This window comes from Indicator indicator, chromosome 14 (assembly GCF_027791375.1).
Source record: "Indicator indicator isolate 239-I01 chromosome 14, UM_Iind_1.1, whole genome shotgun sequence".
Lineage (NCBI taxonomy): Eukaryota > Metazoa > Chordata > Aves > Piciformes > Indicatoridae > Indicator > Indicator indicator.
Window position 1 is genome coordinate 4,530,583 of NC_072023.1, and position 23,460 is coordinate 4,554,042.

At 39.4% G+C, this 23,460-nt stretch overlaps 1 protein-coding gene across 1 annotated transcript in view; it reads right to left on the minus strand.

Annotated features, from left to right (window-relative positions):
* BLTP3B (bridge-like lipid transfer protein family member 3B) overlaps positions 1-23,460 on the minus strand; it is a 46,101-nt gene that overhangs the window by 16,907 nt on the left and 5,734 nt on the right. The window contains exons 2-10 of the mRNA XM_054386773.1: positions 11,829-11,991; positions 10,710-10,748; positions 8,637-8,728; positions 7,580-7,769; positions 6,813-6,953; positions 6,092-6,262; positions 4,395-4,575; positions 2,875-2,958; positions 64-246 (exon numbers count right to left, since the gene is read on the minus strand). Of these exons, the coding sequence (XP_054242748.1) occupies positions 64-246; positions 2,875-2,958; positions 4,395-4,575; positions 6,092-6,262; positions 6,813-6,953; positions 7,580-7,769; positions 8,637-8,728; positions 10,710-10,748; positions 11,829-11,991 (1,244 nt within the window). The remainder of the gene's footprint in view (positions 1-63; positions 247-2,874; positions 2,959-4,394; positions 4,576-6,091; positions 6,263-6,812; positions 6,954-7,579; positions 7,770-8,636; positions 8,729-10,709; positions 10,749-11,828; positions 11,992-23,460) is intronic.

A 23,460-nucleotide genomic window follows, 5' to 3' on the forward strand; every position in this document is an offset into this window, starting at 1 on the left:
GGCTTTGGTGGAATAGTTTTAACATTTCATGGAATTACAGCATTAGCAATGCAAACAAAGTACCTGTTAGTACGTTCTGGGGAGATACAGCAGGTGGTGACCTGGGAGGAGAATCTATGACCTGGTCCTTCACAGCCTGCTTTAGCAATTCAACATTGTTTTTGAATTCATTCAGTAATTCTTTGGCCCATCCACTCCTGGTTTTAGTGGCATCACTGTAATGCATCCAGTGATCACAACTGTCTCCTGCAAATGAGAGTGGAGGAAATATTCATTCATTTGAAAGTTTGCTTCTGGATACGAAGTTTCCACTATTTCACAGAATTATAGGATGGTTTGGGCTAAAAGGGACCTTAAAAATCATCTAGATTCTAAACCCCCTGCCATGAGCAAGGGACACCTTCCACTAGAGCAGGTTGCTCAAAGCCCCATCCAACCTGGCCCTGAAGAATTTCACAATTCTCCTTCCAAATATAACCTCATTGCATGCTGTAATTACAGAAGTTGTAGCACATCAAAACACAGAAGTTGTATTACACATAAACAAGACTCAATGCTTCACAAAATCACTAAGAAAACAACACAGTATTGCCACCTGCCTTTTAACATCACTAACTAATGCTCAAAACCCTCACTGAGCCTTTCCAGTTCAGAGAAATTGGGAGATGTATTAATGCTGTATGTCAGAACATCCAAAAAAACTACTGCTGGAAGGCTTGGTTTTCAGTGGGTTAGAAGTTTACTCTCCAGCAACTATGCCTCAGACTCTGTTTAGAGTCTTTCTCAGTGGGGTCTGTTACAAAGATAACTAAACAAACAAACAAAAAAATCCAACAAAAGCAATCTTCAAAATAGTTAATTATTGAGGAGTCTTCCCTGAAGGATTCACAACTTGCAAGAAGACAAAACCAAAAGAGTTATTCTAAATATTCCATCGGCCAGACTGGTACAAACCCAGAAAAGTCTGGTAACACTCACAGAAACATACAGCTGTTTCCTCCAGCTGTTTCCCCCCTGCCCACTGTTCTAGAGTGGTAATATGGAATATTGCAGAGCTTCAGCCTCAGGGGAGGAATGCTCTGCACATCAGCTGATAACATAGAGGCATGATACCTACACGACTCCCTTTGAACTTTCAGGATTAAGATGTGCTTTCAGTAAAAGGACTCTCCCCTCTGTGGCAAGGGTTTGGCCATAGAATTGCCACATCCTTCTTAGAACACTGAGAAAATGACAACCTCTTTAAGAGAGAAAAGAAGCTTTCTGGCATGTTCCTTCCCCCTCCACACATACCACCTGTTGGATCAAACACAACCACCTTTGGCATTCTTTTTGTCACAGCTTATTAGTAAGACCTAGATTTCTGCTACTTTAAAGATATTTGTAGAGAGCACCATTTAAGAATGCAGGAGAACACTACACTTAGGATTGATGAACTTTTCCATCTCTGGTTTCATGTAGTGGGATTTATGTCCCATGTATCAATCACAGAAAATCATTCTCAGTGAGTGTCTAATACGCTCATCCAAGAGCCCACAGTGTGTGGTTCCAACTGGCTAAGAATTCTTCCAGAAAAACCTAAAACAATCCATTTACTTCCCTGGTTCTCTACATTATCTCTGAGGAGAGAACAACAAGAGGCAAGCTACAGTTTTGGGGGGCCCAGTTTTGGGTCCCCCAATTCAAAAGAGAAAGGAATCTACTGGACAGAGTCCAACAAAGAGCTACAAGGATGATAAAGGGACTTGAACATCTCTTCTCTGAAGAAAGACAGAGAGCTGGGCCTCTTTAGTCTTGAGAAGACTGAGAGAGGATCTTATGAATGTCTATAAATATCTGAGGGGTGGGTGTCAAGATGAAGATGCCCAGTTCTAGGACAATGGTGCCCAGTGCTAGGGCAAGGAACAATGGGTACAAGCTGGAACACAGAAGTTCCACTGCAACATGAGGAGAAACTTCTTTGCTGTGAGGGTGCTGGAGCACTGGAAAAGGCTGTGGAGAGAGGCTGTGGAGTCACCTTCTCTGAAGGCTTTTAAAAGCCATCTGGACACATTCCTGTGCTGGGTGTCAGGGTGGTTAGACTGGATGATGTCTAGAGGTCCCTTCTAACCCCTAACATTCTACGATTCTGCAGCAAATTCACACTGTTAATGTATGTGGATAATCACTCTATAAAACAGTAAAAAGCAAAATAAAGCACAACCAAGCCCTCCATCAACTAAAAGTCCCTCTGCTGTACTGGATTGCCTTTGATCTCAAATTAAACAGGAAACTTACTTTTTTCTTCTACATTTTTTAGATTTCCAAAAGGCATGTTTACTAGAAATGATTTGCATGAAATGCTTGTTGGAAATTGCTGACATCTGTGTAGCCTTTTGTCAAGGAATTGTTATTAAACAATTGAACTCCCTACACACTGGGATTCTGTGTTTAGCAAAACAAAAAACCAAAGCACTTACTTGGAAACAGACAAACTGATTGACTTCTACATGGGGAAAAAACAAAATCTAGCAGATTGACTCTTGCAAATATCCAATTAGTGAATTCTCAATCTGTCAAACTGCCTTCCTCTGTCAACACACAGGTTTTTTTATGTCAGAAATGTGCAAACACCTTCATGTTGACCAAACAGAACAGTGAGCAGGAAAAGTGCTGGCCCTAAAATAGCTCATTCACAGAAATTCAATTGGTTCCCAGGTTGTGGCTTCTGTTGTTTGGTTTTGCATGCAGAAGGAAATCCAAAGGTGTGGTATCTGAAATGCTCAGAGCATTACTACCCAAGCCAAGTGCATATGCACACACAAACAAATTTTTTTACTGTGCAAGCAAGATTGTTACATTCAGAGGTAATTCACTAAATGCTCCCTTTCATACCTGCTTTGTGAAATGGGTAATAGTCCACTGTTAAATAGCTGAAGGAAAGCTGCATGGCCCCTCCTGTAACACGTCTATTTGAGTCTGTAAAACACAACAGTGGTCAGCTCTGCAGACATTGTGTTTAGCAGTCAGTTAGCTCTCATTACATTCATGCTGCATTCCATTAAACACCTCACAGCTGCTTCTTTCTCCTCTTTACTGGCTCTCCTTACAACCTCATTGTCTTCCCTCAACATTTTCATTCAGGTAATCTCAACTGGTTTCTGAAGATCATTTTGTAGTACTCCCTGTTCTGTACTTGGCCACTACTACCAAATTGCACATTGTTTCAAATGCTGCCAAAAAAAAAACAAACAAAAAAAAACCCTAAAGATAGCTATTGGAACACACATATTACTGCAGTTTTTCTGAAACAAAAAGCTTTTTCACACTGAAAACACTATCAGGAGAAGTCATTCAAAATCAACATTTACTTTCAAGAATATTGTAAAGAATTTGTTTTATTTTCTTTAACAAATAAAGAGCTATTCTTAGAGTCCTCTCTTCTGGTATTTCCACTGCTAAATTCAAACTCCCTGGCCAAAAATAAAGGATCAATAAAGAGGTCTTGTTAAGAATGGTTAATCCCAACTGCAGTAGAGACACTCTTTGTAAGAAAATACACCTCTAGGTAGTGAACCTTATGCTCTGCTGCTCTGCAAATGTCTTCCCTAATTAAGAAAATAAATTTCCTAAAATCTAAATTTTTGATAGCCTTTTCTTCAGCAGATCTTGTATGCCTCTAGAATTTTTTCAGTGACTGGCCAGCTCCTTTGGATATACACTGATATGTCATTCTCCTCTGATCACTTTTTGAAAGCATGAAAGAAGTGTCATCTTTGGTTTTTTTCCTGATTCTAAATACAGCTATAGGCAATAGCCTTTCATTAAAAAAAAAATATAAGTACAAGTATTATACAACTTGATAAAGGCCACAGAAAACTTGCTCTGTTCTTTCCATGTCCTGCAGAGCACATCAATACCAAATTCTCTAAATTAGTAACACAAAGAGCCCTGCTCTTTTATTATTATTACTACAGAAGCAGATTGTGTACTGACACTTTCAAACCACAGTAATGTTGCCACTGCACTCTTTACAACCCAGTTAACTTAGAACATAAAAGCAAAAAAACAGCAGTAACAATCAGACTGGACAGAATCCTTTCCTAGAAGACAGGAAAAGCACTGAAGCTGCTAGCACTCTTGGCAGTTTTCATTGCATTTCTTCTAAAATAATTATATTTCATAATAAAATGTTGTCCTGATAGAGTCTACAGACACTGAAGACCATTCTGAATATTCCTCTGAAATAAAGGAAGACTCTTGATTAACATCACTGTATGATGGTTGGACTGGGTGATCTGAGAGGCCTTTCCCAACCGAAACAACTCTGATTCTGTGTATTCCTCAAAACATCCTCTAAAGGTGATTATTATTCACAAGCATGCTTTAAAATAAAATAAAAATTAAAAAGTTACCTTTTTCTTTAGAGTGGATATCATCACATATATGTAGGTCCAAATGGGAAATTACTAAGTGATGAGAAGTTTCCTTCACATCAAAATCATTAAACAATTTTACTATTGCATCGTTTTGATCAGGTGCTGCTGTTGTCTGCTGTGCTTTCACCTGCTGAGAGCTGGGTGCTGGGGCAGAGCTCTGAAAAAATACCAAGACAGATGGATTTATAAAGTTTATCCTTCCTTTCAAGCACAAGTATCCTTTCATTTACACTCAAAGCAAGCCCTTGAAATAAGGAAAAATCTATACCACATGCATCCACCTCAGATTGTTGCTTGGATTTAAGTGTGTTGGTTTAGGATAAAGCTCAGATGAGCTTAGGTTAGTGTCAAAGAGTCAATGCCACTGCATCCCCCCCATTCTCACCCCTGACACTTGCAGCACACTGCCATATTTCTAACTTCTCTTGCTGTTCAGAGAATTAAACCAGCAGAAAACTATTAACTTTTTGTTGAGTTTATTTCTGGTAGTTTATTTCCCCAAACTTCATCACTACGTGAACTGGTGCCAGTATCAGGGAACTGGCGAGATGCAAGCGCAGGACATCGAAGGAGCAGGACCCCCCTGCTCAGTAACAGCTAACCATTAGAATACTGCAGCTAAACCATCAAATCACATCATAAACCACCACAGGAACCACCCCAAGAACAGAAGTCTCCATTACAGTTCACTACCTTTATTGTATGAGATTCTATACAAATTACTTGACTCAGTCTTATTAATTAATTTCTTTTTAGAGGACTATCTTTTATCAATGTATTTACGCAGCTTCTACACAGACAAGAAGTCCCTCCCCATAACACTCACAAAGCCCAGTTGGTCTGGTCTGCTGTATGTGCTGAAAGACCACCAAGATTCACTATCTTACATGCAGCATCAATATCACATCTATGCCAGCAGAACTATGTTACAAGTAGAATCATTTCGCACAACATTTTCCAACAAGCTCTTACTAAAAGCTAATTTTTCAGCACCATGAAAACAAACTGGACAAGCAATTTAAATTTAAAGTTTAATTTAATTTATGTTGTAGTAACTATACTTATCCACACATTAAGGTTACCTTAGTGTGTCTTAATTTTTCTGTTTTTTTGTTTTCATTCAAAAGCAGAAAACATGTGGAGAGTACAATGACCAAACACTTTATCAACTGTTAAGTAAATACAGAAGTCTAAAGACTTTGCACACAGATAAAGAAATGCAACTTTTTTCTTTCCTGTAGTTAACACCAATACACAAAATCCTGTACAATAAATTCAATTTCATACTACTGTAATTTTCTGATATGCAGCGGCATGAAAATGAGTAACTCAACATTCCCTAAAATAAAGTCACAGAACTAAACACCCTGTGCTTTATTTTAGAACACCTGATATTATCATAGAATCAGTCAGGGTTGGAAGGGACCACAAGGATCAGCCAGTTCCAACCTCCCTGCCATAGCCAGGGACACCTCACACTACAGCAGGCTGGCCACAGCCTCATCCAGCCTGGCCTTAAACACCTCCAGGGATGGAGCCTCAACCACCTCCCTGGACAACCCATTCCAGGCTCTCACCACTCTCACGGGGAAGAACTTCTTCCTCATGCCCAGCCTGAATCTCCCCACTTCCAGCTTTATTCCATTAATTAGCAAGGCCATCAATTACCATACCTGTGCTGTTTCAGAAGCTAAACTTTTTCTCTGTTCTGTTGATTTCTCTATGGCTTCACTAAGAGATTTGGCATACTGCACCATGGCTTTCAGCTGGGAATCAGTCAAAACCCATAGCAAATCATCCAGAATGAGAACCAGTTTTGATGCCACCACATTACAATCCTTTAACTGTAGAACAAAAATGTGAACAAGTCAAGTGGGTCCACTAAATTCTTGTGTTTCTGACATAAGACATAAGGAAAAAAAAAAAAGTTGATGTGAAAACCCACTACCCAACCCCCCAATTCCTTCTATATAAAGAACAAACATTTTGTATTTTAAATTGTACTCCTCTCACTAACTAAAAAGTACCTAAGACAGAGTGTATTTATGCCTCACTTTTTGTTGGATATTAAACTGATGCATTTATCTAAAGGCAAGAAGTCTAAATACTGCCTGGATCTGTAGAGGTAAGACAACATGCATGATCATAAATAAAACTGCAGATCAAATGATTTCATTAGTGGGACCTATGCAAGGCCTTCATCTTCAAATTCTGCCTGCAATATTCCTTGGCCACTCCACAGTCTTACTGATTGTACGACACTAAAAATTTATTTCCTGGCATTTTATGTGGCCTAAGCTTAAAACTTCTGCTAGGTACATGTATGCATGAAGAGCCTGAGATAGAAATGAGTTAAATAAATAATAAAAAGATGTTAAAACTTTTGAAGTTTACCCTTCTTTTAAGTGTGACCCTAATTTTTGACTGGTTAGTAATCAGCCGAACCGGAGCACTCAGGATTTCATGTTTAGAACTCTGGATTGCATCTGCTTCTATCCTGATCATCTGCCAGTTGATTTCTTTAAAAGTCAAAACCTTTCAAAAGAGAGAAAAAAAGAGGACAACACCTTCATGCATAGGACAGTTCACTTACACCTAAGCATGTGCATGTATCTGTACTTACACACACTCACATACACCCTCCACGCAGACGGCCACATGAACAGAACAAATTGAAGTCATTTGTTATTCCACTTACACAAAGCTAAGCCCTGATCCTTCTCTCTACTTCCAGAATGTCACAGAAATGTTAAGCTACTTCCCAAGCAGGCAGAGGTGACAAGCAGCATTTAAAGTAAAGGTCACAGTTATTGCACACCATGCTGGTTTAGGTAGAGAAGATTTTGTCATTGAAGTTTCAAAATACTAAACCCCAGTACACAGGAAAAAAGTGGGGAGGGAAGTAAAGTTACAAGATGGGAGGGGGTTTTGCTCTTCCCTAAGCATCCAGTTTGGGCTCTGCTAGAGTTGAGGTATTTGATCTAACTCTCATCCACCGTTTTTATTACATCCTTGTGTTGCTAGATGACAGCTGGAATTAGTGAGCACAGAATGTCTCCATTCCTGGTAACAGTATGTTTCCCAGACTAAGGCTGCAATGCAACTTCCTCCTCCTTTTCCACAAAAGCAAGGGAAAAGCTAGCAAAAGATGGTATATTTACCTCTCCACGTTGAGCTTCTTGTATTCTGGTAAATCTGAGGTCAGCATGTTCCCAGTTTGCATTTACACTATAAATTCTCAGCTGGGAAAGCTCAAACGAAGCATTAAAGGCCTTTGCACCAATCCTTATTATGATGGAGTTGACAGAAACAGAGATGCCTTCTACCACTTTTTCAGCAAAGCCATATTCACTAAAAAGTGGAATGACAACTTATTAAATACACACCCAGTGAAAGGGCACACAAGCACTTGTTGAATAGATGAAATACAACATGAAACAAACCATAAAATAACTTCAATGGAGAGCTACAAGGATGATGAAGGGACTTCAACATCTCTCCTACGAAGAAAGGCTGAGAGACCTGGGGCTGTTTAGTCTTGAGAGGAAAAGGCTGAGAGGGGATCTTACTGATGTCTATACATATCTGAGGGGTGGGTGTCAAGATGAAGGTGCCAGGCTCTTTCTGGTGGTGCCCAGCGACAGGACGAGGAACAATGGATACAAGCTGCAACATGGGAGGCTCCCCCTCAACTTGAGGGGAAACTTCTTTACTGTGAAGGTGACAGAGCACTGGAACAGACTGCCCAGAAAGGTGGTTCTGCCCCATCACCCATCACTGAAGATATTCAAGGTGAGGCTCAGTGGGGCTCTAGGCAACCTGATCTAGTTGAGAATGTCCCTGATGACTGCAAGGGCATTGAACTAGATGACCTTTGGAGGTCCCTTCCAACCCAAACCATTCTATGATTGCCCCTCCAAATTACTTGGGTTTTGGGCTGTAGAATGTGTGAAATATTTCAGTATAACTTGGTTGATACAACATGGGAAACAGAACCTTAAAACACCACACTAACAAGTAACCCTTAACACTCTTTTTTTAGACCAAACAAAGGAAAAACTCCACTAGTTAGAAATGATATAAAAATTTGCAGAGATGGACATACAAGCTGCAACCCTACATACTTCTGGAAATCTGCAGGGGATCTGTTTTATAGTAATTCAAAATGAGTAATTTAAACTTTTCTGGGATCAATTCCATGCAAGCATGACCACTGACCTCTGTCCAGATGCAGTTGCTATGGGAGAGGGTCCATTAGGGGCACGTGGCTCTTCACATGTGCTCATTTCCATTACAACTTTATCCAAGGACTTGAAAAACAAAACAAAACAAAAAAATTGGAGACCTAAGAAGTAACAAAGTAAACAGATGACATGAGAACAAAAAAGCCCAAACCAACAACAACAAACAGTGCTTCAGAACTTCTTCTGAAATATACATAAAACATTTCTTACCATGTCAGTTTTCCCATAAACTTTTGAACCGTACCAAAATTATTTAGTTTTCAAATCTGATTAGGCGAGTTTAGATTTTTTTGAATCCTAACAAATCTTCACAGTCAAATATTGGATATTACAGAATTCTTGACCACTGAGCATTATTTATCCATCTCACACACACCCAAAAATTGCATGCTGAAAAGGTCATCAGTTTAAGGCTACTCATCAGCACTGTGAACTTGCAGTTCCAAAAGGCCAACTGCATCCAGTAGCATCCTGGGCTGCATCAACAGCAGCCAGGCCAGCAGATTGAGAGGTAATTCTGCCACTCTGCTCTGGTGAGACCTCACCTGGAGTACTGTGTCCAGCTATGGGACCCCCAATGCAAGAGAGATATAGACCTGCTGGAGGGACTTTCACAAAAATCATCAGAGGGCTGGAGCTCCTCTCCTATGAAGACAGGCTGAGAGAGTTGGGGCTGTTCAACCTGCAGAAGAGAAGGCTCTGGGGAAACCTTCCAGTTACATTTCCATATCTGAAAGGGACTTACAGGAAGGCTGGGAAGGGACTGTTTATCAGGGCTTGTAATGATAGGACAAAGGGCAATGGTTTGAAACTGGACTGTACAAACAGAGGATGCTATTTCAATTTAATTAAACTCTCAGTAACAAAAATATCCCTACTAAAACAGTGGAAGTTCAGTGATGTAATAAAAGGCTGAAGTTGGGCATTTAGGCCATTGAATTCACCTGCCTTTACAAGTCAAAAAGGCTCTTGTACAGTCTACCATTGAAGAGTGAACTCTTATGATCAATTTAATGTTCTTGTTCAGGGAAAGCTTTATGTAAAAAGGTGACCTTAAGAGTTATCTTAGCCTCAAAGATTGTTCAAGTAAATTCACTAGGAGCAAAGTAAACAATCAGACCTTGCTACCAGAGGTGAAGTATGTAATCTTTAAGATTATCACAGCTTAAACTGATTTCCTAACTTGGCAGTTGCACCTTACAATCAAGAGGTTGAATCATAGCACCTCAGCATTACCATACTTGAGGCTCTGTGTGTCAGGAAGAAGCAGTACAGGCATTGGTTAGTACATTACAACTGGGTCACTAGCAAATACATCAAGTATTCAAAACAAAGTGTCTTTCCCAAGCCTGATTCACAACTAAGGAATTGCAAGGACATTCAGGAATTCACTGCAAGACTGGGAAGCACAGCAGTTAAAGGAATAGTCATTCCTCAGTAGACACAATTAAGAAAGTTTAACCATCATCAAATTAATCACTCCTGGTGCTACCATATTTCTTGGGACACTTAGAAGTAAAGAACAAAATTAAAGAAAGGCAAGAATCAGTATTACTTCTAATTGCTGTGGAGTCCTATTTTCACATTTTACATTCTATTTATATCCAAGCTGAAGCTTAGACTGTTCAATAAACCCTCTAAATCTTATGTGCATCCAGTCTCTAGAACAGGTTGCCCAAAGCAGGTCATGGATGCCCCCTCCCGGAGGTGTTCAAGGACAGGTTGGATGAGTCCTTGAGCAACCTGGTTTAGCAGAAGGTGTCCCTCCCCTTCAGGTGAATCCAAATTATGATGTAATGACTGAAACACTTGACAGAAATTGGCTAACAGTCAAACATTACAGTGAAGACACACAAAGCCATAGATTAAGAAAACAAACCTACCAACAACAACATTAAGGCATTTTGCCTTGATCTGCTGCTACCCAGAGGACACTTAGCTATAGCCCATTAATGTTTCTCTTATTTCTAAAGTCAAAGAACTGTATAAATATTTGAGATCAATTCTACTGCACAGAGTATATTGAGGAGTTGATCTCTGAACTCACCAGAGAGATGGGATGTGTTTTCAATTTTGTCCATGGTATCTGCAAGAGAAAAAATTATTCTAAAGCAAAGTAAGTATTAAAAACACTGTAAAATAAGGCATTGATTTAGAATGTGGTTCATGTATACAAATTATATTTGAAACTTCTGAACTCAAAATACTACTTTGAAAACACCAAGTTAATCTGAAAATACTGTAGAGTAAATCCATGCTCACACAAATTTCTTTCAGGTGTTAAAAACAGAACTTCAAAATCTACTTATCAATGAGCACAGGGAAATCAGAAAAGCAAGACAGAGTATGTCTCTTTAACACTGAGCTGTCAAGCATCAAAAAAAAGCAACAGCCTTCCACATTCTTTCCTTTAAAAGGACAAAAAATCCAGGTTTGCTCTATTGGCCCGCAAGTAATTGAAGGTCTGCAACAAAGCATCAAGTTCACTGCATTCAGAAAAAGCAGAACAGTCTCCCACTAGGGGACAAAACAAAAAAAAAGGGGGGAGGAAGAAAAAAGAAAAACAAAAAAGTCCAAGACTGAATAAGTGACAAAGCTTGACATGATCATAACTTCTGCCAAAACCAAGCCATAGCTTTATTTCTATTCACTTCTATTAAGATAATCTATGAGAGATGACATGCCTTGGTTCAATTCTTAGCACAAACAAAGACTAACAAAACAATATCTACTAGAGCTGCAGTGCTTCCACATGTCCCACAGAGCCCAGAATCCCTCAGTAAGGTATTTTTTTTTAATAGGAAAGGAACAAGAGGGAAAACAACAGAAAGAGAGGGGTGACGAGAAATGGTATGAGAATAATTAAGCTAATTAGCATGGGCAAATACCATCTTTCATCTCTACCTCTAATTCAGAACATGCAAGAATAAACTATTCAGAAAAAAAATTAAAAATCACTCTTTATTTTCATATTTCCTAATGTATTTCATATCATCATATGAGAAACAACAATTGGTAAGAAATTATTGCTGGTAACACCTTTGCTTTTACCAAGCACTCATCACAATTTGCTATCAATACAAAGTTGTTTTTAACTTTACAAAGTCAGAAGGATAAAACCCCAAACTTTTAGCTAATTACCATTGCAGCACAATAAAATACTCACCCTAATAGAGGCTTTATTACAAAAGACCTTGTTTATAGCAAGCCACGTGGGAAGATCCAACATGTTCTGAAGCACCTCTTGATCCAGCTCTAAGTTGGTCAGCTGACCTTCTCCCTTTAACGTGCTCAGGTTGATCTTGTCAGGTGACAGATTTTTGGTGAACCTAAAACCAAACATGTACCTCCCTTAAGCAAATTCATATAAAGCAATCAGAGCTGACAACTTAACTTAAAGCAACGGTCCAGGGTGAGGAAATCATCCTAGGTACAATTTCACACATGGTATCATGGAATGGCTTTGTCCCCCTAAGTTTTTTGCATCTTATTAACTCCATTTGAAAATACATAAGCTTAAACATATTATGAGGTTCTCTTCTAATTTGTTGATTACCCTGAATAACAAATCTTTGATTCAAAGCATTTCACTGCAGGAACTGGACCTAATTTTACCAGATTAGGTAGCAGAAAACACTACAGTTTGCATTACACTTTGTGAGTTTCCCACCAAAATCCCTTTGCACTGATAGTGAGGGAAGGGATTTGTCTGTCCACAAGATAGAAGAGGAAAGCCATGGGAAGAGCAACTATGAAATCTTCATCCCATTCAAGAGACCAATTTCTAACCAAACTACAAGGTCCATATTAAAGCAGATACTCAGGGGAAGAACGTGGAAGAAGGTAAAGAATGCTGGCAAGCTTCTCCTCTTCACAATTTCCAAGTGTAGCTTGAAACATGGCAGATATTTTCTCAGTCCAGCTGCTTTACTGCATTCTTGTGATGGTAAGGTCTGGAAATGCATCTACCCAGCCTGACAAAATGTAAACACCCATTTGATCACTCCTAGGAAACATTTAGCCAGACATCATAAACTCACTGTTTCATCACCCATCAGTTTAATCACAAAGAAGAACACTCAAAGATCAAGACATCTGGGGGTGGAGGTACAGAGGGGAGGAAGATCGTTCAGAATTAGAAGTTCAGTAAATTAATTAATTTATTTTTACTATACCAAGCCAGAAATTACTCAGAATGTATTTGCAAATAATACCAGGCATATTTGTTATTATAGAAGTGTTGTTTCTGTATGGCTTACAAAACAGAACTAAAGGAACAAGAAGGAATGACCTTTGATTCAATATATTTTCATAATTTCAGTACTGAAAATACATTAAGATAAGGCTACTGACAAATACATTTTCCTTGACAACTAATATATTTCTAAATGCTCCATTTAGAAAGATTAGGGGGGAATAAAGGTCTTCAAATGATTTAGTTCTCTGGTTACTCTCTCTTTAACAAGAATAGGTAATGAGAAGAGCTGAATAACCTGCCTCAGTAAAATATCACATTGGCAACTGCAGCCTTCTATCTCAGGAATCACACAAGACTCATCTGACACAGCTAATTCAAATTCCTAGAAGAAAAAAGCAGCCATTGAAATTTTTCAGTCAGAGCATAGTATCTCTTGACTTTCTAGGTGAGGGTCAACGTAAGAATCACAACTGGTGTTATTTTAAAGCCATGTTTATATAGTGAATGCCAAAACATTCTCCCAGTACACACAGAGACTGTTGAGATTCATACTGTGAGCAGTAAGTTCCTCTCAGGGTTCCCTTTTTGCAGTGCCACACCAGAAATGCCATTCAACCTGGAGAAAGACAGAACTGTCATCTTGGTCTCAACCACAGGCAAATCATAGTTAAATCCAGAGGAATTACACAAATGGGTTTCCCAACTTCACTGCAAGAAAGACACCAAAATACCATGAAGGAGGAGAATGGAGACAGCAAAGTCACTCTGGAGTTACTTTTAATTTCCTTCAAAAAGGCAAAACAGGAGCCAGTCCCTGCCAACAAGAAGCATAAGAACAAGGAAAGCAATCTCAAAGTTCCCTCCTTTTCACTTTTTTTTTTTTTTTTTTTTATAATCCTTCTGAGGGTGTTGCTTTGAATTTGTTACTTCTCCAGCAGCTGGCAAAAGGAACAATGTTTCATTCAGCACAGACCAAAGGAAGAGAATCTCCATCTGTAAGCCTGCACCCTTCATCTCAAGAATCACAGAAAGAAACAACAGCTGAGCTGTGAGAAGGTATTTCAGGTATGGGCACATCTAGTAGCAGCACTCCATTCTGCTTCCAGGGCTTGAAAGTGACTGATGAGTGGATGCTGAGGAGACTCTGGTGTTTCCACATAAACCACAGTAACTGTAACATACAGCAACCACAGCTGCTTTGTCTGCCTGCTTTGTCCAGAGCCAATTTTCCACTGATGATGCCAACGCTTTAAATGTTTCTGTGCCAGTTCCCTGCTCCTTCTAAACTCAATTGTTCCACATTTGTTTGGCAGTTGGAGATTTCCAGCACTTTAGAATGACTTCAGACTACTTGACATAATAGGAAAACCTTTTAGTTTAATGCAGTGGCCTCTAACTTAAAATGTATTAAAAAAAAAAAAAAAAAGAAAAAAAAAGTTGGCCTCTTTGGGCACTAGACCAGGCTGCTCAAAACCCCACCCAACCTGGCCATGAACGTTGGATACAGTTGGCTTTCTGGACAGCAAATGCGCATTGCTGGGTCATGTTGAACTGGGAGAAGGGAAATGAGGCAAGAGAAAAAGGTAAAGGCAGGAGGAATGGGAATAAAGGACATGGTTGAGTTCACTTAAAGCTTTTTGTTGCACTCCTTTGCTGTGGCTATAATGACATCACTGCAACTGAGGCAAGACACACTTGGTTTGCTAACATCACAAGATATTCTTAGCAAAACTGTTTTCAGAGATTCAATTTCAATTTCACAAACTACCCTTCCTTTCTCCAAACATATCATTGGAGGTTTGAATTACTGTATCTGATAGCAAGAATTTCAATTCCGTTGCAATATTCAATTCTGTAAGGTAGAGTAATGCTGTAAAATATTTTACACTTTAAATACAAGAACCCAGAAATATGAAGTTATCAGTATCACAAGCAGCCTGACATAGCTACCTTGGATACATATAGATACACATATACATAAACACACACATGCACTAAATTTTACTCTGCAGTTAGATTAAATGATTCAGCTTTGATTTACAGAGTCCAGACTAAGAGTTCAGTGAAAAGCATAAAAGGCTGCATAATAACAGTGCAGTAGTAAGTTAGAATCACAGAAAGAGTTGGAAGGGACCTCCAGAAATCGAGTCCAACTCCTCTGATAAGACAGAATCACCCAGGAACACATCCAGACAGGTCTTGAAAGTCTCCAGAGAAGGAGACTCCACCTCTCTGGGCAGCCTGTTCCAGTGTTCCAGCACCCTCACAGTAAATAAGTTTTTCCTCATGTTGGGATGCAACTTCAGCATTGCAGTTTGTGTCTGTTGCCCCTTATCCTGTAACAGGACAGCAAAGAAAAGAGACTGGCCCCTTTCTTTTTGACACCCACCCTTCAGATATTTATAGACATTAGCAAGATGTGTTCTCAGTCTTCTCTTTTCCAGGCTATACAGTCCCATGTACTTCAGCCTTTCCTCATAAGACAGATATTCCAGTCCCTTCATCATCCTCATAGCTCTCCAGTGGACATTCTCTAGTACATCCCTGTCCCTCTTGAACTGGGGAGCACAGAACTGGACACAACACTACAGATGTGGTCTCACCAGGGCAGAGTAGAGGGGAAGGAAAACTTCCTTTGACCTGATGGCCACACTCTTCTTAATGCACCCAACGAGACCATTTGCCTTCTTGCCACACAGGCACATTGCTGTCCAGTGGATAACTTTACTGTCCACCAGGACTCCAAAGTCCTTCTCCAGAGAGCTTGCTTTCCAGGAGGTCAACCCTTAATCTGTACTGGTACATGGTGTTGTTCCTCCCTAGGTGCAGGACTCTACACTTACACAATTGTTGTATTTTGTCAAGACCACAATAATTCTTGTAGTTCTTTAGTTCTATTCTCTCTAGAACAACAACAAAAAATTATACACAGAAAATGTTTTGGTTTGTTTTCTCCTTGCCTGAAATACTTATTTTCTAAAGTTTTGTTTGTAGCAGCACAGGCTTGGAGCTCTGAATGGCACACTCCACCACACTTGCAGGGAAGATGGCCAAGAAGTGAAACTAGAAACATAAAGCAATCAAAATCCATCAGAGAAGACAGGAGAAAACACTTCCCTGAAAGCACAAGCTTATGGTTCAGATAATGAAGGCCACAAACCACATGAAACTGAGAATGGCATTCCACAAAGGTTTGGAGAGAATACCAGATGCCTTGTCAAGTCCATCAACACAACCCCCAAGCTTTGGATTTAACACAGAAATAAAGGAAGTCTGGATCACATTTGGACACTTGATTCTCAGCTGTTTTGCACATCTACTGAATATAAATTTTCTTCCTCCTGGCTCTGCCATATGCCTTCCCTGCTTTATAAATGAAATTCCTTCAGCAGTTTGATCCTACATGTATGACAGACTATTAAATCATAGTATGTGCCACATGTTTTGCTTATCTCCTTCTTATGAGCTAGATCTCCTTAAAAACATGCATGACTCAAGACAACCAGCTCTAAAAAAGGAAAGCAAGGTCTGCCAGTACTGGCAACTGTATCAATAATAAAACAGCAGAAATGGAACAGAAAGGTAACTGATTTTTTTCCTGCTTCACCCAGCTGAACTGTGTTATTAGATCTCTGAAAAACTCTACACAGTTCTGAAGGAAGACAAGCAGTCATATTTCAATTGAGTTTCTAAGGAAGACATCAATTTCCCACGACTGTAGGTAACAGAGAAGGAGCTCTACCATCATTCTGCTCACTGCACCACTTCAACATTCCCAGATTCGTTGCATGGTTTGGGTGGGAAGGGACCTTAGAGATCATCTAGTTCCACCTCCTCTGCCACAGGCAGGGACTCCTTCCACCAGGCTGCTCAAGGCCTCATCCAACCTGGCCCTGAACACCTCTGGGGAGGGGGCATTCTGGACCTCCCTGCACAACCTGTTCCAGTATCTCAAAGAATTTCTTCCTAATATTAAGACTCCTTGTTTAAATACAAGAGGAACTGAATTAACTCTGTCAGATCTGCCACAGAAGCAAAGCACTGGGATAACCAGAGTGTGCACTGTTATGAATGAGTTTCTTTTATTTGCTGTAACACCACAAATCAAAACTGATTTTCAGTGACTGGTCTGAACTGGGAGGAAAAGAAAAAAAAAAGTAATCTAAATCCCTTTCAGCTTTACATAAGACAAAGTCACAGCAAATAGTATACTGCAGACAACATAACAATTCCCTCTATTCTGGAGCCAGAAGAGATATCAATGTCTCACAAACAAAACACCACCTGCAAATACTGAGTTCAGGAGCATTGCTGTACTTTTTCCCATGGCAACACATTGCTAGTTAAGTCCAAAGTACTGACATGCTTAGATCTGTTTAGATGGCAACAAGTCCTAGATGAGAAAAAGACAGGCTCCCTAGATTAAAAAACAACTCTACCCACCAGTAACATTAAGCACAATGGCATTCAGAAGAGTTCTTAGTAGCATTCCCTTGTTGATCCAAGTGTGACAGGAAAGAAAAGGTGAGAGACAGACCACAGTAATACAGGATTAAAGATTTAGCTGCGAATGGCAGAGAGACTAAAGACAGACTTCATCATGCAAAGAATAGTTGACCTGTATTGAAACAGTAGGGCATTAATGAAAATTTTGCACGAATGTGATAGACCAGGGAAAAATCACAAATACAAAGAACAAACTACTGAGGAAGATTACTATTGTAATCCTCCAGAGTTACAAAACATGATTAGACTCAAGCAACTGATAACTTCTCTTGATACTTTAAAAAACAAAACTAAACTAAAGTAAAAGCATCACAAAAGCTGCTACAAAACCCAACTATAAAGGCATAATTTTAATAGAAATTGGCCAGAAGACTGCAAGAGCAATGACATCTAATATGTCCAAAGGATATGCAGAAATCCAAAGGCACTGAATATATTTAGTAATTGAAAACAGAAGAAGTTGGTGAAGTAAAAAAAGCCTCTCAGTGAATCCTGGCTGTCCTGGGGATGTTCCAATTTTAATGCAGTGCATTAAAGCAGAATTTCACCCAGCAAGAAACCATTAACTCTGGTTTATGGAAGATATGGAGTAAATGACTTTTAGCTCAGCAGGCTGAGTTAAAATGTGTAGAAGTTGACAGGTAGTATTAAAGTTGTATTCATCAAATCCACAGAAAACTGACCTTCTGAAGAATTCAAGATATCAGCAAATGGCTTTGTAGCAACAGCTGACTCATTGGTGATGCAAGATACTAAATACCTGAAAATATAATTCATGGAAGCTTCTGGGTTCAAAATAAAACATAAGTTTTCAGGAAGCAAAGCTAGAAGGTAAGAGACAAGTGACAAAAAACTGCCTGGGATACATGAAGGTTAAAGCACTTCTATGCTTAAAAAAAATGAATGGTAAGTAGTACTAAATAAAACTACAAAATATGATGGCATGCCCTCATCTTGGACACTATATCCATTTCTGAAAACACTGAAACTAACTTAGAAACAGAGAGGATAAACAAAAGTATTCATGACAAAGTGATGAAGACTGCACACAGGTTAATTGGATGCTTGTTTATCTTACAAACAAAAGCATGGACTTGAAGCTGAAAGAGAACACAGAATCACACACACACAAAATCAACCAGGTTGGAAAAGACCTCAGAGATATCAAGTCCAACCCATTACCTAATACCTAACACCTCCTGACAACTAAACCCTGACTCCAAGTGCCACATCCAAACTTTTTTTGAACACCTCCAGGGACAGTGACTCCACCACCTCCCTGGGCAGCACATTCCATGGCCAATTACTCTTTCTGTGAAGAACTTTCTCCTCACCTCCAGCCTAAACTTCCCCTGGCACAGCTTGAGACTGTGTCCTCTTGTTCTGTCACTGATTGCCTGGGAGAGGAGACCAACCCTCACCTGTCTACAACCTCCTTTCAGGCAGCTGCAATGAGCAATGAGGTCTCCCCTGAGCCTCCTCTTCTCCAGGCTAAACACCCCCAGCTCCCTCAACCTCTCCTCACAGGGCTGTGCTCCAGACCTCTCACCAGCCTCATTGCCCTTCTCTGGACATGTTCAAGCATCTCAGTGTACTTCTTAAATTGAGGACCCCACAACTGGACACAGTACTCAAGGTGTGGCCTAACCAGTGTTGAGTATAGGTGCAGAATAACTTCCCTGCTCCTGCTGGCCACACTATGCCTGATGCAGGCCAGGATGCCATTGGCTCTCTTGGCCACCTGGGCACACTGCTGGCTCCTGTTCAGCTGCTGTCAACCAGTACCCCCAGGCCCCTTTCTGCCTGGTTGCTCTCTAAAATCATTAAATGGAAACACTCACCACAGAACATCTTAGTGTCCATGAAAACATCAGGGTAAAATATAGTACCATAAAAGAAAAAGCTTCAAATAACTTAAAATAATATATATATTAAAATAAAGGGGGAAAAAAAAGCATTTGTGATAAGGTTTGTAAGGAGAGGTAATATGCCTACAACATAGTAGGATACTCAGACACACTCTGACACATGAGGCTTAAATTCTTTACTTAAGAATATTTGTAGTACATTAGGTTGAAAATAGACACTTGTGAGGGTAAATTTTAGTGTTTCTGGACAAAAAACCTTCCCACAAACAATGGCACCCTCACAGTCTGCACCAGAAAGAGAGTATTGCCATAGCACTATAAAAATCTCACCACCACTATCAGGTGGGATTTTCCAGATTACTGAACCACTTAACAGTCATCAGGCCTTTCAATTTATCATAGTCTAGAGATAGCTCTTCCTCTCCAGGCAAATCACCAATCAGGAGCCTGACTCAACCACCAGCCCACACTTGTGTAATTGTCTGGTGCAGTGTCACACACTCCCTGCTATCTCCCCCATCCTAGGAGGTGAAGGCTGAATAGTACATCTGCTTTGCTGATGCCTTCCAAGTAATTGCATCCATTTCATCATGACACAGAAGGACTTCAGCATGGACTCCTACTCCAGTTGAAATCCTACAGACAGCTCAATACACTCAGCTATTCACTCTAAGGCCATACTTTCTCAAATACAGATGTCCTCACCGATTCTCTTTACCATATATAAAGCTCCCTCTAGTTAATTCTGTAATAATACACACAGGAAATTATTTTCTTTATATTTGGAAAATATGTATTGGCTGCTCTTTGGGTACAGGCAGAACTGAAACAGCTGCTCTCACTGTCATCCATGACTATTATCTATTTATGTGTCATGCAGCAGATCTGCTCAGACATAGCCAAGCACTGTGCATAAACAAGGAGCTCACACTGCACGAATGATAATCATCTTGCAAGTAAAATATTACTCAAGTAATTTCTCTTTCAGTTAGAATAAATCCTCAAGGAGACCCGTATCAGCTTTTCTGTTACATGAGTCTTTTCACATACCACTTGCACAAGCATAAAAACGGTCAGTATTATCAAATCCGTAACACTTGTTCCAAGCATGACAATCCTATACACAACAGACCTTAATGCATACAAGATAACATCAAATCCTTAACATACTAAACCATTTGTGGCCAGATATGTGCAACTTCCACAGTGGTGGCACCAAAAAATAACACCTTGCATTGTGAGAATTCCATAGAATCATAGAATGGCTTAGTAGGAAGGGACCTTAGAGATTAACTAGTCCAAGCTCTCCACCATGAGCAGGGACACCTTGCAACTAGACTCAGCTGCTCAAGGCATCAGAATTGGCTTATTCTTGCTAAGTATTAACTTCCACTTGAACTACAACAGTTGCCACATAGAAGTGCTGAAAAAACAATTTTATAAATTTAAAAATCAAGATATTCTGTTGGTGCAATGTAAAAGCATGATGACAACTGCATTTAGGAAACCACGTCATTGATTCATGTGACATCAGCAGATACCTTTTCAATGCCACCTGACCAGATCTCACAAGACTTTTTGATAAGACATTAAGGACTAACTAAATTATAAAAGTAAAAATAAATTAAAAAAAAACAAACACACAGCTGTTGTCTAATGTAAACTAGGTAAAAAGATCAGCAATCCTTAAAATACCTATCAATACAGAGGTAACAAGTATCAAGTCACCAAAAGGAATTAAGTAGATGTAATTGATAAACAGTAAATGTCAAATAGCTGAAAGACACTGAGAAACACCTGGAAGATTACATTTAGGGAATACACTGAGAGGTATGTTTATAATGGGTTTGCTGATTTATTTCACAAACCAGTTTAGGACTAGAAAAAAAACACAAATCAAGTCGTTCCCACCCCACCTCCCCCTGAATAAAACACACAGCAGCACAGCAAACAATTATTTTTTGCAGGGCTGTAAATTACAAAACAAATGAGAGAAAAGCCAATAAACATTTTATAGAGCTCATTTCACTCCCAAATTTATATAAATGCATACCACCTCTTAAATTCACTCTACAAAGGTGGGAGAGGGGACTTTACCTGAGGGCAAGGTATTCAGACAAAGGGCCCCTATTCCTGGTGAAAGCAAGTGGTCAGTTGCCATGGCTTCTGAGAAGCTTCTGGTAGTACTCATTTTGGTAGTAAGGATATTCACAGCAAACCAATCTCCACCAGAGCCAGCTGGGATCGCTGCAGGGAACGGGACACAGGGGACACACAAGGGATCAAGTTCAAAGGGAAAAAGGAGTGATACAATAATGTAAGAGAGTTTTAGCTAAAGATCACTGCAGTTACAATAGTTACACATCATGACATTATGGAACTAAAAAGGAAACAGACCTGTGTAAAACGCTAGATTCCCATGGGAATATCCCTTACTACAGTACTGCAGCCCTGTTTAAATGAACAGCTAATGGAGAAAAATTTAATCATGCAGAGAAGTTCTATATTTTACTAGCCAACTACTTTAAAAGTAAGTATATTTGGAACGTGAGAAGGAAGAGAGCCCTGAGATGCAGCATGAGAGGTGTGCTCCAAAATGGGAGACAACTTTTCTGTTTTGTTTTGTCTTGCCCCAGATTTCCCAGCCCACATTATTTGTTCCTATCAATGGTGTCTCAACTCCACCTATTCCAAATCCAAACTAGAGAAACCTGACTCTGCAAATGTAAGGGGGGGACAGGACTTCAATTTGGTTTTGTACTTGGAGCAGTTACTAAGACCTGCATAAGTCTGACGTTCTGAATCTGCAGGTTATGAGATTTTAGTACACTGAGTTTCTCAAAAATTAGAAATTCTAATATTTAATTTGACAAACCATGTGATAGTTTTAAAAAATATAAATAATTTGTTTGTTAACCTTCTTTATTTTGAAAAGATGCCTCATCCTAAATATAATAAATTGCTACACTTTTACCCTTTGGGGCACAGTAAAATCCAAGCACTTTGTAGAATGCCCTTGGTTGGCAGTTTACTGGGATATGTGAACAACATTTTAAGAGATTTACCACTAAAGTGACTTACAGATACCTAGTTACAAATTATTAGTTTTCTCAGGCCTCCAGATTCCCAGCAATAGGAAGAACTACAACATAAACATTGTTAACAGAAGTTAAGTTCCAGACTCCTGTTCAGCTGGATCTCGAGGTTGTTTCCTTGGGAGTCAGATAACAGAAGAATCCAACTGATGTTCAAAAATAAAAGCTCTGGTATTGTCAAGCTACACGGTAAGCTGCATGGCACACAAGATCTGTGCTGGGGGCACTTCTCACGAAGCAAGGCTTGTACATACACACTGGAGAACCTGGGAACACTAAAAGCCTCAGCCTGCGCTGGACAGCTTTTCCTGCTTTCCTGTTTTTTCTCATGAAAAGAGGACAGAATGAAAAGATTTGACTTCCCCCCCCAACCCAAGCAGACATGTTGTGTAATTATTATAATGATTTGGGGGGAAAAAAAAAAAATCTGTGAAGCAAGTAACTTTGTGTAAACCTTTGTCATTCCATTAATGTTTCACCAGATATTATCTAGTTTCCTTCACCCAAGCTGCTTGTAGAAGAAAGCAGAATATAAAACAAAATACACTTTAATAAGCACCTCTCCCTCTGAAACCAGTGTACTTTTCTATCCCATTGATATAAAAAAAAAAACAAACACTCCAAGGCTTTGGCAAGAGAAACAGCACATTAAAAAAAAAAAAAACCAACATCAACTGTGGGCTTTGTTTTGCTTCTTCCATACTCCATAATCATTTGAACACCATTTTATTCCTGCCAGGCTTGATTTAAATACCTTTTTCATAACAATGCTTCACACTAGAGTATCATCTACTAGAACATGAAGTAATCCTCAACATTTTCATTCTGGAAGGAATGAAATAGATATTGGAACTATTCTGAGAATTGCTTAAGGAAAATGATGACATACTATACAAAACAAATGCTGCTGTTAATTCCTGGTGTTTCTGCAAATGCATTAATTTTTATTGTGCATACAGAAGAGTTGTCTGACTTCAACAAAGCTTCTGCAGAACTTTAACTGTACAAATAAAATGTCTGCAGAACCAGCATCCAGATTTGTATTACATCTGCAAAAACAACATAAAACAAACAACAAGCTAGAAGTCAGATTGGGTGAGTTTGTTTTATTATCTAAACGCTACTGAAAGC